Source organism: Genypterus blacodes, unplaced genomic scaffold (genome assembly GCF_046128005.1).
Source record: "Genypterus blacodes isolate CSIRO-AG114 ecotype Tasmania unplaced genomic scaffold, CSIRO-AGI_Gbla_v1 ptg000028l_1, whole genome shotgun sequence".
Classification (NCBI taxonomy): Eukaryota; Metazoa; Chordata; class Actinopteri; order Ophidiiformes; family Ophidiidae; genus Genypterus; species Genypterus blacodes.
This window is the reverse complement of record NW_027466841.1, coordinates 2,408,410-2,425,618: the sequence shown is the minus strand read 5'-3', so window position 1 is coordinate 2,425,618 and position 17,209 is coordinate 2,408,410. Positions and strand designations below refer to the sequence as shown.

At 42.7% G+C, this 17,209-nt stretch overlaps 1 protein-coding gene across 6 annotated transcripts in view; it reads right to left on the bottom strand.

Annotated features, from left to right (window-relative positions):
• The window catches only part of septin12 (septin 12), a 33,264-nt gene that overhangs the window by 7,761 nt on the left and 8,294 nt on the right, over positions 1–17,209 (bottom strand). The window contains exons 1-4 of one of the 6 annotated variants that reach the window (XM_076144082.1): positions 5,502–5,518; positions 3,212–3,268; positions 1,028–1,423; positions 353–481 (exon numbers count right to left, since the gene is read on the bottom strand). In XM_076144082.1, coding sequence (XP_076000197.1) covers positions 353–481; positions 1,028–1,423; positions 3,212–3,221 — 535 coding nt within the window. In that variant the 5' untranslated portion in view covers positions 3,222–3,268; positions 5,502–5,518. Of the gene's footprint in view, positions 1–352; positions 482–1,027; positions 1,424–2,060; positions 2,108–3,211; positions 4,472–5,501; positions 5,608–13,605; positions 15,163–17,209 lie in introns of those variants that run through there. The other 5 variants (XM_076144080.1, XM_076144083.1, XM_076144081.1 and 2 more) reach the window with 5 other exon arrangements.

The window sequence follows — 17,209 nt, the reverse complement described above, 5'->3', positions numbered from 1 at the left end:
AATAAGGAAGATTGAGAGTATAAAACAACCCCAACACACCCCAGCTGAAACTGTGCTGGCCCTTGTTGATGCCAATATTTTGCCAACATTCAAGGTAAAACTGGGAATCACATCCACACATACGTCCAGCTGCAATTGTGTCGCATTCACTAAAAGACAAATGGACCACATCACAACTACAGCAATCATAATACATCTCCTGTACAGTACTGATGCGAGTGCGTGCTTGTGTGTGTTTGTGTTTGTGTGTGTGTGTGTGTGTGTGTGTGTGTGTGTGTGTGTGTGTGTGTGTGTGTGTGTGTGTGTGTGTGTGTGTGTGTGTGTGTGTGTGTGTGTGTGTGTGTGGACTCACAGTGGCTGACGGAATGAAGTTTGACTGTTCTGGAGATTTTCTCTTCATAGTTGGGGGTGCAGGTTTTCCGACTGACTTTGGACTTGAACAGCGTGTTGACCAAGGTCGACTTTCCCAGTCCGCTTTGGCCTGCACACACACACACACAGAGAGGCTAATTTATGGAGGATTTTTGTCTATTTTGTGCCAATGTATTAAACTCTGAGGATGTACTGATGTGCCAGTAAAATAATAGGAAAGTAGCACTGATAAGATCTCTATATGCTCACTCAATTATTGTGATGCTGCATTTACTGTTGACCAAAATATATATATAAAAGTCATGTGAGTACAATCTCTCAGCTCATTGGTCAAACAAAACATTGGAAATAGTTTTTTTGTCAGTAGTTTATGAAGCTGGAATTACATCATAATGTGAAAAAAAGGCAGAATTGGGATTAATTCAGTGATAATAATCATTTGATCCATTTATAAAACACACTCTGGCAGCAGAATGATGAGTTTGACTTAAAGAAACGACATATAGTGAAAGAGAATCAGCTACATGCCAAATACATGTAAGCTTGTGAGTTTATCAGGTAATCACTTGAGACTGAGTAATTGCAAGAATACTTCTCATTGCAACTGTAACTGATTGGTTTCAAGAGCATGAGAGAAAGATAGAGAGAGACTCACCCACTACCATGATGTTGAACTCAAAGCCGGACTTCATGGTCTTGCGTCTCATCTGGTCCAGAACTGACTCAATTCCCACATAACCAAACAGATCACTGCCCTGAATGATGCTCATTGGCAGGCCTGCAGACTGATGCACCTCCATATTCACCTCTGCCTCTACCTCCACCTCTTTCGTCTGCCTCCACTCCTCCATTCCCTTCTCTCCTTCCTCCTTCTCCGTTTTTACATCAATACAGTCCCCCTCTTCTTCTTTCATAGAATCCTGGCCATTAGAGCAGACTGGCTCTCCTTCACTCTTGCTCTCTCCTCCATTCTCTTCTCCCAGAATGCTTCTCTCCTCCTCTCTCCCCTCCATGGTGGTGGGTATGTCTGTTGCCAGCCCTCCAGCTGTTTCTGTGGGAAGACACAGGAAAAGATCAGAGAGGAGAACAGACGGATTTGGCTGTCTGAAGGACGACACACATTTTTTTGAAGCCAGAACTAAGGACCATATTCATGACAGTCACAGTTAGCTTTAGTGTCATGCTACTGTTTTCTGTCATTCATAAACATTTGTTAAAAGCCTTTTGACCAGCTTTGAATAACAAGTCAAGTTAATTTTATTTGTATAGCCCAATATCACATACAATGTCTCAACGGGAAAATTCCTGCCCCCCCCCCCCCCGCAAAAGCTCTCTAGGAAGACGAGGAAAACCATGATGTATAAGGAAAAACGGTAGATCCCCCAGGAGAGGCAATTACAAGAGAGATTCCCTCTCCACAAACGGCTGGGTGTGCAATGCCAACTTCCAGTGGGATTATACAAAAGTACAATAAAGCATGACGAGTAGTGTTAAACATATCTGATAGTATGAGTGGCAAAGCCATGTTGAGTGGCATACACAGTGACGTTATGTTATGTTGTGATGCCATGTGATGTTATGACGGGTGTGCCTACGTGCTCTATTTATGCTGTGTGTATGCGCTAATAAAGAGTCTTCGTAAGTTACCAGACGGTGGCGTCTGTGTTTGTTCTCCCGGGAATACTAACCGTCTTGTTGACTGCTGTAACGATAGACTGCTGCGGAGTTGTCAAACGCTACAAGCAGTAAACACAGTCATGCATTAGGAAATAACATGCAAGACCGAGACGAGGGAGGGAGGGAGAGGAAGAGACAGATATAACCACAATAAAGTGTAGTCCTATATGTCAATAGCACAGTATCAAAAATGTAGCTCTTTGTTTGATATTCAAATAAAGAATAATAAACTTCTTGTACAAACACAATAAATGTTTTGGAGCCCATGCAGGTTTGTAGATGTTGCCATACTTCCTGTTTAGTAATAGATGTATGTTCAATACTAACAGTAGAGTTATATCCTATAACATTTTTGGGAAATACGCTTGTCTACTATTTTACTTTCATTTTAGTTTCACTTGTATGTCTAATCCATATTTTGAATATAAGATGACCACCCCTCCCCCTTTTATGTATGTATGTGCGCAAAAACTGGATGATTGCGCTTGACAGAGACGACCTGCTTCCATATAGTAAATAATGCACTGTGAAAACAGCCCAATATAACTGTCAGGCAGCCGCTGTTGTTGCTCCTAACTTTCAGAATTTGTCATGTGATAACAGACTTCCTCTTGCACACTATAGGAAGCAACTACAAACAATAACTCTAACTCGTTCTCTCTCTCCTTCACACACACACACACATACAGTTATACTACACTAATGCTGACCTGATATGAAAGATATAAAACCATTCACTGATTATGACACACTGTAACAAGTTCTATCATACAGCTGAAAAAGATCAACTTCTTCACCAACAAGCAGCTCTAAGTCCCAAAATGTCCTTCCAGTTCACAGCTGAGAACCACATGGGTGAATGTGTGCTAATGTGTGTTCAAGTAAATAAGAAATGAGCATATAAAACGGTAAAGATCAATGTGTATGCAGTATGCTGGGATGTTTGGAAAGCTGAGAAAGCAGCAAATACACATAACATTCACTTTGGACCCATTTCTGTCCCAACAAAACGTCTGCAGCGACTTCAAGCTGAGGCCTAACAACAGCCCACCTCCACTGCCTCCACTCTGACCACCAAAATGGACCTGTCCTGTCAGCTCTCATTAATCAAGGAGATTGAGCGTGGCCCGCTGATATCCAGACAAAAAAAGCGAATTCCTACCTTCTCTCATTCACAGAACCCAGTTGTTTGGCTCCCTGTTTGGCTCTGAAAGCCCTTCTGCAAAGATGAGGCAGTAAAACTCACTTTCTGGTTGTTAAAACTCCTTTTTCTGCACAGTGATGGTGTTGCAGGCTACTTCTTTCCCTTTTCGGTGTTTCTTTCCCTCACTGAACGCCTCCTCTCAATTTCTGCATGTCCCTGGTGTAAGGAGTGGCGAGAGAGAGAGAGAGAGAGGGGGAGAGAGAAGCAGAAGAAGAAGGAGCGAGAGAGAGCAAGAGAGCGTGATGGTGGTGGGAGGCAGTGGCTAAAAGCAGCTCCAGGATCAATTCAAATGCAAATGATGTAAGGAGCTTCCACAAAGGAGAGGGGCTACGCTCCCCCCCTCCCCAACTCCCTTCACTGTCCCGGGCATTTCCACTGTGGCTGTTTGCTGTGCTGACAGGCTGAAGGCTCACTTATGCTTCTCCATCAGCACGTAGGCGAGCGGGTTGGAGGGCAACTCCGAAAAGGTTGCGTTTGTTTCGTTGTTGAAACTTTGGGAGGCCCGCACAACAGTACGTAAGCAACAGACAAGCAACAATTGTTTAACACCCATAACACTGTTTACTGCGTAGGCCTGTGAATGTGAACCTTTGCAGAAGCATAGATCCAGGTGGAGACAAAGCTTGATGATATTAGATCTGTCCTATTAAACCAATCAACTGAATTATCATGTGATTCATTTCTCTACTTCCAAATTTCATCACCCTACAATTACACCTCACACTGATGGTAGGGACACACCATACTAGGCCACAACCTGCACGTGAAGAGCAGTCGGGGTTCAGTGTCTTGTTCAGGACCTGCTACCTAGGAGCCCAAAATCGAACCAGGAACCATCCAATCCCTATACGCTCCACCAACCTGTACCAAAAAGTCGCTGTTGTCGCTTTGTATGGACAACATTATTGACAATTACACGTAAAGCTAGGAGAGTTTTGTAATCTCTCTTTTCTGGTTAATATATTGAAATCGTCTGCAGGATTATCTCAGCTCTCTGATGTTTTTCTTAAACTCGAGAAAACATTAGGGGACACACTGTTAAGTTCTATCGGAGATGGCAACCATTTCTTTCCTACTTCACAGATCTACAGGCTATGCCGGACCAATGACTGATAACCTGAACACCAAACAGTTTGTTTATTGCAGGCGGGCCAGGACAGGGTTGTGTGAATGTATGGGTGGGTCAGGTCTTTGGGTGGAATATCTTCTCTTTTTGTTTTTCTCCTCTCTCCCACCTCGTGTCCCCTTCTACCCTTTTTTTCTTCTTTCTTTTCTCCACCACGGCCTATGATGCACTGCTGTTTGAGTGCATCGTCCTGTATAAACTGTGCCTATGAGATCGTCCAGCAACTTCACTGATGTCATCCAGGACTTGGCGTCCACACCACAGTGTCATTCCTACACAACCTTCCCCTGCCGTGGGTCTCTGCTGTTGCCCTCTCCTTGGCCTCAGGATCTCAGTTCTCCTTTCTCTCCCTCTCTGTCTCTCTCTCTCTGGCTCTCTGCCTCGCTTTGTAAAAAAGTAAAACAACAATGATAATAATAAATGCACAACCCTCTTTCTTTTCTCTGTCTTTCTCTATTTTATCCCCTCTTTCTGTATCAAAAACAATCTCCAAAATGTCCCGTAACTGTTTGCGCACCGTCATGTCAAATGCTTTCTTTAATACAAATATACATCATAGGATCATCTTATCTTATCTGTTCAGCTTTCCACAAGTGATGATACACAGCTGTCTTGACTTAAAACTTCACCTTTGACTTGGTTGACACCTCTGTGACCACCAGTGTTGTTGTCAAGCACCTCTCCAAAATCCACCCAAACATCCCCATACTAAAACCTTAATTATTACCAATACAAATCAAAGGATAAAACAAACCCTCTCAGTTAGCTATTCAGAATTGCATGTAATCTAATTATATGGAACGAAGTTAACCTTCACTACTGATGTACTTATCACTCAGTGGTAGATAAATTACTAATTTTCACACCCTGATTCTACACCCTGTTCCTTGAGCCAAGAAACCAAATACACACACAGCTGACAAGCATGAAAACTAGTTATCACTTGTTCAAACTAGAAATGTTTTAGTCTGATAGTCTAACAATCAACAATACAAGCAGACTGAAACTCCTCATGAAATCAAACAAGTTAGTGAGGGTGCGTTTGCTGTGTTTGAACACAGACCGAGAGACAGAGAGACAGACGGAGAGAGAGCGAGAGAAAGAAATAGAGCTGATCTCTACCTGGTCTGAAGACACGGCAGTCAGCAGTAACACAGTAATATGCAACCAGGATATCATATCATTGCCTGTGTGTGGAGGGGCGTGGCACTGTGTGTGTGTGTGTGTGTGTGTGTGTGTGTGTGTGTGTGTGTGTGTGTGTCAGAGGATGATGCATTTCCTGACTGTGGGTGAAGCTGTTTCCTCATTAGATTTCCAACTGTCTGTAAGACTCTCTACAGCAAAAAAAGCAGTTTTATACATGACAGCGTGCTATAGCCAGGGAATGCAGTACAGTGGAACGCAAACGCTTAGTAATACTCATTAAACATTACAAATGACAATGGTATCATACTAAAATGGGAAGAATAATTCAAGACCGTTGTGGCTTGGTTGGTTATTTCTTATTCTTCCACCAATCACAGAGAAAACACGAAAAGCTAAATCCTGTATATTGCGTTTCCAATGGCAATTAGATATTGTTGATATTAACACGGAAATGTCAATTCACCAATGGATGCACAAATTTCAACTCAATATGATGCACACCAGCTGTGGCGGCAATAGGCAATTTTCTATGTCAGGGATCGATACTGGTTACTACAAAGGAGGCTGTGGAAGCAGGGAGTGATTTTCTGTGGGGATCTCTCTCTCTCTCTCTCTCTCTCTCTCTCTCTCTCTCTCTCTCTCTCTCTCTCTCTCTCTCTCTCTCTCTCTCTCTCTCTCTCTCTCTCTCTCTCTCTCTCTCTCTCTCTCTCTCTCTCTCTCTCTCTCTCTCTCTCTCTCTCTCTCTCTCTCTCTCTCTCTCTCTCTCTCTCTCTCTCTCTCTCTCTCTCTCTCTCTCTCTCTCTCTCTCTCTCTCTCTCTCTCTCTCTCTCTCTCTCTCTCCGTGTCATCAGAGCTACACTGACATCACAATCCTTTATTGTTGCTACATGGAGTAGTGTTAGAAATTGGGAAATACCAATCTGTGTTTACCAACCCCCAGAGACAGTGTGCAAAATGCAAATAAAAAGACAAAGCAGTGGTTTGTCTTTTACTTATACCAAATTGAAAACAACACAAATAAAAGACAATTTATGCTTCAACTGATGTTTGCCTGTTTTTTGTAAATACACACTCTTTCTAAATTTGATACCAGCGCAGGGTTCCAAAACAATTGGGACAGAGGCAATGTATTTGTAAGAGGGGGAATTTGGTTCAAGTTTCACCAATTTGTGTAAGAAAGTGAGCGAATTTGCCAACAGTTTAAGAACAATGTCTCTCAAAGCATGATTGCAAGAGCGATTTCACCATCTAGAGATAATATTATTAAAAAAATTCACAGCCTGCCCTGCGAGAGGCTGTGGACCTATCCAGGTTGAACACTGCCTCTCGCCCTATGACTGCTGGCATAGGCTCCAGAACCCCACCACCAAAGAGGATAAGTGGCTACGCAGAATAAATGAATTCACACAATATCTGAGCGATGTTCCAGCCCTCAGGTGGCACTGGGTTTTGAGGAAGTAGATGATCAAAAAATAAAACAAATTTAATTTATAATAAAGAGCTGACACACAGCAGTTAGCAGAGAGGAATGTAGTGTGAGCTTCCAAGCGAGTGTCAACATGCAAAAACAGAAGAACAGGCTGCAGCCAGTGAAATACCAATGACTCTCTATCACTCTCTTTCTCTCACGACCCCTCAAGACCTTACCACGCTCATCTGCTCTGAGCATATTAACCTAAGTGGAGCGGAGAGATCAGATAGACATGCTATCTACATGCAGCATCGCACAAAACAGCCCCCACTACACGTCTTTAAGCTGTGGAGTAACAGGAAACAGAATAATAATAAAGATATGAATCATGGTTGCAATCAGGAAACATGCAGTGCTCAACGAATTCTCCTTTGTAAAGTTGTACAAGGTTGTCAGTATTAGCTGGTTTATTAATTTATTTTTCAGCTCACCTTCCCAAGACTGGAGAAGCTGAAAACTGTCCCACACAAAAGATAAGGCTGGACATCTTCTGTTCACTTGTTAAAATAGCGACAAATAGCTCACATTGCAATTTAAATCTGTTCATATCTGGATTAAAACATATTTGTGTATTTTCCAGCAACACCATTTATGCAATACATAACCACATACGTCAGAAAACCTGAAATTACCACCAACAAGATGCTAAAATGAAGCCCATTCTCAAAAAACTGCACTGTTTCAGATTGAGCAAGTCAATGAATGGTGGAACTCTGAGTATTCTAACTTTTCATCTGACATCGTGGTTTTTGCTCTTTGGTACTGCAAAATTAAGTGTTTCAGGTTAGAAGGCTCTCTCTCTATCTTTTTTTTCTGTACACAAATAAGATTTTGATTTAAGGTGAATCGTAATGTGTTTCTGCAAAACTACAAGACTATGATGACTCTACAACGCTTCATTGCTGCCCCCAAGTGGTGAAAAAACACACTTGCCCTAATCTCACCCCAGAGAGCAATGTCAGAGATGGTAGTTAAGATAGACTATCATGACTGAAAGGTGAAGAGTGTGTGATGTTTATCTGATGTCTCCTCACAGGTCACAGATTTATGTCTTCTTCAGGGCAGCTGCTGATTAATGACAAATCATGTATTATTCTGCATTCACATCCCAGGATGATGGTTCCCAAATGTGCTGACAACAAATGTGTGTTTAGGAGTGTGTGGTATTCATCTTTGTTTAGATGTGCGTGTGCGATATGTAACCAAAGCTGACACTTGACATATTTTAACAACCAAGTCATTATGCCAAGCCTGCATGTTCCTGTTCACTGGCACAGGGAGGCTGCAGCATATTCCAGCATGCTTTGGGTGAAATGCAGGACAGCCCCTACATGTCAACCACAGGGGCAACACAGATAAACAAACACATTCAGCATTATGAGTCAGTCAGGGTGGTTCCGCACCAAACCCAGCTGAATAAAACCCTGATGTGTTCTGGTACATTTTGTTACGAGTGAAACTACCAGACCTATTGTTGCTGCATTCTCATCAACTCAGAGGGGCAAAAACATTGCAAAATGAAGAAACAAACCCCAAAACAAAACAAAACCCCAGCCCAAATACCCTGATTTTCATCATAGGAGATTTTAACCATTGTAACTTAAACACTGCATTGTTTGAACAGTACATGAAATGTGATACCAGGTACTACGGTAATGTTAACATCCATACTCGGCCTAAATGAGCTGAATGATTGTTTAGCAGTTAGACATGTATGACTTCTCTGCTGAATGTAACATGGTGCTTGATGGTATTGCTACTGATGATGTTGATAGATTTGCGATTGACCCTAAATCAGTCTAAAGGGTATTTAAGCAGATCAATGTCAGCAACACCACAGGTTCAGATGGTATCTCTGCTTTTCGGTTAACAAATGAACCTGACACCTGCCTGGTGCCCCATTTTCCAGAGGTCCCTCGACTCTCACACTGTACCAACACAATGAAAAAAGGCAGTAATTACAGGTCCCTGCAAGACCCTGTGCACAGGAGAATAAAGAGTTTGGAGATATTGTATCCTCTGTTGTAATGAAGTGCACAGAGAAGCTTGTATGCAGTAAGCTGGAAGTAAAATGTCATTTTTCTTTTAAAGTTTATGTTGGGAAATAACTGCTTTTTAAAAGTGAGTGGGATGGCTGCACCTCCAGCCGCACAGCTGCAGGCTTTAGGTCGCTGATTCATATCTTTCTTTTGAGACAAATAGTCAATAATTTCCTTCTTTTTCACTCAGTGTGTCCTGCCTGCTTTTCTTATTTGTTTGTTTCTTTTCTTCACTCTAAATACAGTGTGTGACTACATGATACCGGAATTACCTGTTTACTATCACATTCAATTTATAATCCAAGACTTTCATTTGTAACAGTTTTGCATTGTGGCATTGCAGCAGCTAACCCTGCTCTGAACACAAACAGGCTCTGAGTGGGAGGAAAACATATATTTATGAGGTGTATAAATTCAGTCAGTGTGACACACTATTAATATTCCCTCCAAGCCAGTTTGTTGGATGTCAAGGATAAATGCAGCACTGGACAAGATCATAAATCATCATGTTCTCCATTCCATATTAAATCAGATTTTGCAGTTATGAGGAGGTAAAGATGGTTTTGAGGCTGCCAAGACATCTTGCCAATGCGTGAAAGAACATAACTCCCCCTGTGCCGAGAGATGGTGAGATGTCTAGCAGCAATTTAAACACTCCTTTTTCCCTTTCACTTCAGTCATAGTTCCCTTCCTCAGATATTTCTACCTTTCCATCTCGGTCTTCTTTCCTTTTCCTTTGCTACACCCCTGTCTGCTTCAGCTCTGAAGGTTTATGAATGCTGGCTCTCAACAAGCTTGGAGAATTCACTTGAGAAAATCAGAACATAAAATCTAAATTCAGTCATACAGAAATCCAAATGCACATCAATACAGTAAAAACTACATAAAAGCATAAATAATGATGAAATAAGGGAATTAAAAAAGCATATGCGTACGATCCAGTAGATGTTGCTGTTCCTGCCGAATCCTGCCTGCATATCTTGCTACAACATTTGTGATTCTGTGCATTGCATCACAGACTACTTGCACATTCATGGAAAATGAGTGTTTTAGATTTCTATAATGTCATCTATGAGTTGGCTTACAGAAGAGGGAGCTTTGTCAGCTTTGGTAATTTTACAACAGGTCTGGGTCGACCAGTGCCTGTCAATATCTGACATTTGTTTGCACATGAGCATTGGGGGGATTATCTAAGATGGCACTCCAACAGGGAGAAGCAGAGAAGCATAAGATGGCCTTCAGTCTGCACTCTAACAAGCAGCTGCTAAGATGTGAGGTGTGACAAGATTATTTTCAAGATTCTTCGCTTTCATGGAGAACCCAAAGGGCAGCCATGTTAAAACACCCCAACAGATTAGAAACAAATCTATGGCAAGCACTGCTGCAGGCGCCTGCTACCCATTTACCAAACACACACACACACACACACACACACACACACACACACACACACACACACACACAGGACTGTATGTGTCTTCCAAGACAACGCCCCTCTCACTTCATGCATGAGGGGAGTGAGTGAGAATGACATCCATGATAAGGTCTGTGTGTTTTTTTGACCCTTCCAAGACAAGAACATTCTCTCTAACTAAATTGGAACTACGCTGAAATATGTACCTGCTGTCTAACAGTCGCACAGCAACACAACAAATATATGTGAAATATGAGATCCCTGAACAGAACAGAAGAAAAGAAGGGAGGAGGATTTCCTTGTCTTTATGTGCTATAGAGGCACGGGGGACCTGTACTGGTTCATGTGATTACCTTTTGGAGTTATGAAGGTTGTCCACATCCCATCCATCTCTTTATCTCACTACTTGAACAGATGGTTTCCATTATTCAATATTAATTCAAAAGAAAGTGTTATTTCACAGCCTCATCAGATGTTGACGCTCTCCCCTCTGATTCACCATCTGTTCATTTAAACTAGGGTCAGTAAACTACTGCGGCTGACACTAACACTCTGTCAACTGTAAATGCATAGTACTCCATAGAAACTGGTTACAAACCACAGCAACAGGCAATGATGACAGGAACAAACCTAGCACCTAGTGAGCAACATTACCACCAAGTAACAAACACCTACAGTAGTAAGGCAAACCCAACTGCCCAAAACACCTTTATGAGTTTTAATAGATGTTCCTGTCAACACACACTTTTGCTTCACCTTGGATGCCACTTGTGTTGGTAAGTTGCGAGCCTTACCTACTGTATTGGTTGACAAGTGGTAGTTATGGTCTTTATGGTGGTTGCAAGTTTGTGAGTAAGTAGTCGTTAGAGGATTATGGTCAGTACTAAGGTCTTATTGATTGATTGGAATTAGGTTTAAACCAGTGGGACTGTCAAACAAGGTGATGGAGCAAAACAAACCAATACCACCAATGTACTGCTGCACTGGTTTATTGTGGTCGCTTTGGTGTTGGTAGGTGATTGAAAGGGTGCTTGTGACAGTTGCCATCGCTGATAACCTTCCATCAAAAACACCCAAGCAACTGTGAAACTACCTTGAAAACATCAGGTAATGTATGAATGACATGTAAACTTATGACTGTAACTTTTTATAGTATTTGGGAATTTGCGGACTCAATACCACAGCAGTGTTTTGAAGTGATGATCCACTTTAAAGCCTCTAATCCACCACTGGCTGATTTATGGTGCTAGGCTTTAGTGTGCACTCGTTCACTCCTGGCCGTTTGTTTTACCTCTCACTGTTCCTTTACCTCTCACTCATATTCCCTCTGCTGCCGTCTCTGATCTATGAGCTACAAGCACCATTCAGTCGTTGGCCCTCCTGCTCCCTCTGATTGTGCTGAAGTTGCCATTAAAGACGTGTGTGTGTGCGTGAAGTGTGTGTTCTTGGGAGGACATTTTCAAATACAAGGTCATTTTTGTGCAGACTTTACTTCTACATGGGTCTTGTTTAAGGCTAGAATTAGTCAAAGGAAATTGTGCTGTATAGTGGTAGTAAGATACATACTATATATGTTTTTGTGAGTTTGAATATGAGCTTCAGCCCACTTTGGCCTGATGTGTAAGTGACAAGTCAGCCTAAACACTCTGGGACAGCTAATCTTATCTGGGGCAGGAAGTGCATTTCAGGGCTGTGCACCAAACAACGGGACAGGAAACAGGACCGTAATGACCCGAAGGGAAGGACAAACCAGCAGGTTGAAAGAGCAACAAACAACAGCAGCAAGGAAGTTCCCTTAAAAACAGTTCTGATGGGCAGTTTCCTTCATCTTTTTGTCCATTTTTACCCACTTACTAACTCATTGTTTGAATCATCTTCTACCCAATGAAACATTTTACAATGAAGACATAGACAAAAGATTGTCCATCAGAAACACAAACTCCTGCTCATCATGGATTAAAAGAAAAATATCTACAAGCAGTATGTTAGCTCTTAAACAGTCGGTCAGCACTACACCATTTTTGTGGGCTGCTTTATCCTACTGTATCTGTATAACATTTTAGATATTAAAAGGCAACATATTATATACAGCATCCTACCTGTCAAATATGTGATATACAGTACATATGTGATTTCAATTATGCAGGTAACATTAAAGTAATAGTGTAGATCCCATTTCCAAACATAAGAATGGCCCAATCTGAAATTTGAAAATCTTCTGTGGCCCGTCCAAACCTTCAGTCACAACTCTGATTAACACATAAATGATTTAAATCCCATGGCTTTGCTTAATTAGTTCTGATGACATTTCTTTAATGTAAAAATGTAAAATGTATTTATTGTAAATGACCTTCACCTTGACTTTCAGAAATAAACAAGATTCCAGTTCACAACAGTCGTTTTTTATATCCGCTACACAAATCCCTAAATCACCATCACTTAAAAGAGAATAAGAAAGAGCGAGTGATCCAGGCAAGCCTTGGCATGACAAAAGAGACATAATAGCAGAAAACACAAAAAGCATGTACCTGGGAATTTAAGAGAGGGTGGGAAAGAGGGAGAGGAGAGAGGAATGCAGAACTGAAGAAATATGGAGAAATGGAGAGATAAGAAAGCTTTGAGAGAGAGGAGATGAGGAGATAAAGATATGAAGAGGGAATAAACTGAGGGGGTGGGAGAGGGGGCAGAGAGCTGAAACCCTCAGTAAACTCTTCAGTTCAAGGAATTATGGATTGGAAATGAACAGTCTTTCACTTCACTCTTCACATTCCCTGAAACTTTTCCTGGGTGGCATTATTTTTTACATTCATTTTCCTCTGTTTCTCTTTCTCTAAGTACAGAGGAAGGGAGTAGAGGAAAAGGCCCCCCGTTTTGTTTTCATGCAAAACAAACCAGCTTTGAAGCAAAGCTCTGGGCCCAGGGCACAGCAAAACAATCATTTTACTGTGAACAGCCACATTAGCCTGTTATTTACAGCATCAACAAGACAGCAATGTACTGTTCTATACTATACTATACTTATACTGTACAACATTCCATACTTATGTGCTGTCCTCCGTAAAGCCTATTGATTCGTACCATTTAAAAAAAAACTGAAATTTGAGGGTACCCACAAACACACAGACAAAACACACACATACACACATAAAGTCCTACCTTTCTGTTTCTTTTCCCCAAGCCTCAATGCAATGGGTGAAGCTTTAATATGACACCCAATTGCAGATGACACACCATTGCTTTGAGCTATGGGAGGATGGGTCACAACTGCTGGGGTGCTGTCAGTGACAACAGGCCTGGAGAAAGAGGCAATCCTCTGTAACATAGATCCCACACTTTCTTTGGCATCACCTGGGTCGTCATTTAGAGGCGTAGCAGCTCTGGGGTTGGAGATGCTGGAAGAGCTGTAAGGGTTATAAGGGTTGGTGACCGCCTGGATAACTTGGGACCCTGAGAGAAGCTCCAGGGGAGGAGTCTGGGCTGGTGAAATGGGCCCTGGAGAGCCACTCACTTCTGAGACAGGGATGCATCCCTCAGAAGGAGATGAAGAATGTTGGGAGTAAGGCAAAAAGGGCTCTTGGAAGGACAGGAGTATATCAGAAGAACTTTCCAAGCTGCTGAGGGAGGCTGAGAGGCTTGCTGCGGTAGATGACGGGGAGGTCGGGTGATGGAGGCCTCCTGTGCCCCCGGGAGGAGGCTTTATGGTGTTGGGGCTCAGGACTTCTCTATTAGCCTTTGTATGAGAAGGGCTCACGTTTTTGCTCACAATGTTGTCCAGGTCCAAGGGAAACTTGTTGAGACGAGGCACTTCTTTGGCCTTGGGCTGAGCCACCTGTAAGACGTGGGGCTGTTGTTGCTGGCAATGGTTGCTGTAAACACAGTAGTCCTCCACCCCAAAGGAACTGGCATTATCAGTGGGACCATTCCAGTTGGCATTAGCGCCACAATACCTCAACCCTGGAGTCATCCTGCCTGCACCACTTTCCATACCGACAATCCTTCCTCCTTCATCACAAATTTGAAGATCTAGGCTGGGCATGGACCCATGGCTAACCTCCCGCGGTTCAGGAACACCTCCAAGCTTCATTCTTGGTCCCTGGTCCAATTCAGAATGGAAGACACTCCCATGGGAGGAGAACTTCTTCAGGCTGTGTTTGCTTCCAAGCCTGACTCCGCCTTTCAGGTGCTGGAGCTGGGGCTGGGCTTGGTATTCGACTGGAGGTGGAGAACTCAGATAGGTCCCCAGCTTGGTGAGAGCCCAGGCTCCCCCAACCCCCCCAGAGTACTCCAAGCTTGATGAGGAGCTGTGAAGGCTGTCATTGTCACTACTTGGCATGGGGGATGTGTAGCCATTGGGGTTAAATCTGTTCTGGAAAGATGAAGCTCTTGTGACTGAGGTGCCATTGTTGTTGATAGCTGGCTTGCTCATGGTGCCACGGTTGAATGACAGGCTGCCAACGAGAGCACTGGACCTAAGCACTGGGCTGGGATTGGAGCTCAGGCTGCTGCGGGAATGGTATGCCGAAGAACTCAGGCTGTTGTTGCTCTTGAAAGCTAAAGAAGGAGACTGGCCACCACCCCCCTGTCCTTCATTGGCTTTGGTATGGTTGAGGATGAGGTGGGATGAAGATGGAGAGATTGGGGGAGACACAGTGGAAGCGGAGGAGAAGGATGGGATGTCATTCACATCTTCAATGTCAAAGGATCTCTTCAGGGCTGCAGGTGGGGCAGGAGAAAACAAAAGCAATTAATATATTTTCAATTATGACCAAATCCCAACCACATGGCTAGTGAAGGAATTACTTTAGCTGTATTCATTCGGAGGACCAGTAGAAGACATGCCAAGAAGTTGTCAGTTTCATGTTTTATTTTGTAATCGCCTCACTTTATGATTCCTCTGTCTTTACTTCCTGCCCTTGATTGTTACTCATTGGTTTCACCTGTGTCTGTTTAGTTTCACTATGTTCCATGTTCCCCTCACCTGACCTTCATTTCCTAGTTACTCGTAGTGTAGCCCATGTTTTTGCCTCTGGCCAATATGTAACGTTTAACCTTGCCTGTTCCACGTCGCTTGTTCCCTGGTTCCAGTCTGTTTTTTGTTTCCAAGTTTCTCCTGTTCTGGTTTGGCTCTATGGATTGGATTGGAAACATAGATATGTTCCCCGTTTACAATCCCGTTTTTTGTCTCTGTGCTCTGTGCCCCTCAGTGCCATTTCAGTTGTGGCCTTGCGATTGAGTCCAAACCTTCGTTTTACCTAGCTGATAAGAGTGTAAAATTGTGATTATGGAATTCTAATATAAATTTGAGGCTAAGTTGGATTTTGTGTGTGTGTAAACAAACAAGAATGTCTGCTCACAAGATCATGTTGAATCTCTTCCTCCTTCTTTCTCTCTGGGTCCTGAAAGATCTGGCCAGTTGCCTTTGTATGACAACAATGTCCCCTCATTTGTTCCACACACACACACCACACACAATTCCTTTCTGCTGCAAACACAAAGGTTGGATTGAGGTCAGCACTGAAGTTAGGCCGTCCAGTGGGGTTTTTATTACCAACCCAACTGTTGCAACATGACTCACCCCACTCGAAGGTAGGGGTGGGGGTTTGGTTGCGTTACTGGGAGTTATGCAGTTATAAGCGATAGCTGAGGATTCACAGCTCATTTTGTGAAATGTGCATATAAGTATTTGTTTAATACCACTTCAATTCTGAGATGAGAGCATGTACTAATGACAAAAATGTCAGGTGTGCGGTGTGTGTAGGAAGTGCAGTCAACTGAATAACGTAATGGGTGCAACTTTCATATTAATAAAAAAAATAATAATTAAATTAATTAAACCAACCAGGGTGGCCTGACATGCAAAACACTATGCTATGAATAGGCTATCTCAGCAAATTAGACAGAAAATATAAAAATATACGATGACGTAAAGAGGCTGAACTGTGGCTTGGTGGGTTTAAATTCAACACCTGGAGTTCTCCCTGCGTCAGCGTGAGTGTTCAGGTTTCCTCCTACCTTAATAACATTTAGCTTAGGTGAATTGGAAACTCTAAGTTGCTCATACGTGTGACTGCGTCGTGACTGTGCATGAGTTGTCTGTGTCTGTGGGATAGCCCTTCGACAGACTGGAGACATGTCCAGGGTGCAACCTGCCCTTGCCCAACGACCGCTTGGAAAGGTTCTGTGAAACTCCTTAAAACCGGAGTTCCTTTCATCACACTCCATGCCACAGCTTGTCAAGAGGTGCATGTTACCTGAGCTTTTGTTTCTTTTTTTACTGGAAATTTGTAGCCAATGATATGACCTAAATTCACAGTCTCAGGAATCTAGTTACAAGTTACATCTCTAATAAAAGTGTGGCACGCACAAACTCAGACACTCTACCATCAAGAGTGTTAATGTGGTAGGAAGTTCAACAAGACAATTGGAGCTGTGCCCACAGACCCTCACCAGTGGCATATCCAGTCATTATATATTAGCACTAATAAATGGTATCCAAAAGACAGAAAAAGAGGGCCTTGCACAAAGATCATCAAAAAAGCCTCAATCACTACAACTTGAGCTTTGCATTCATGTCTTAAACACCCAAACACAACCTCCATGTGCTGTATGACCGGATCAATGACCTCTCACACATACACACATACACTGGGTGTCTTTTAACATCCACCTTTTAGACTACAGATAGTGTTTGATACCTGTATACTGTATCTCACATCTACCTATACACACACCTTACTTCATTCAGCTGCTTACCAGGCCA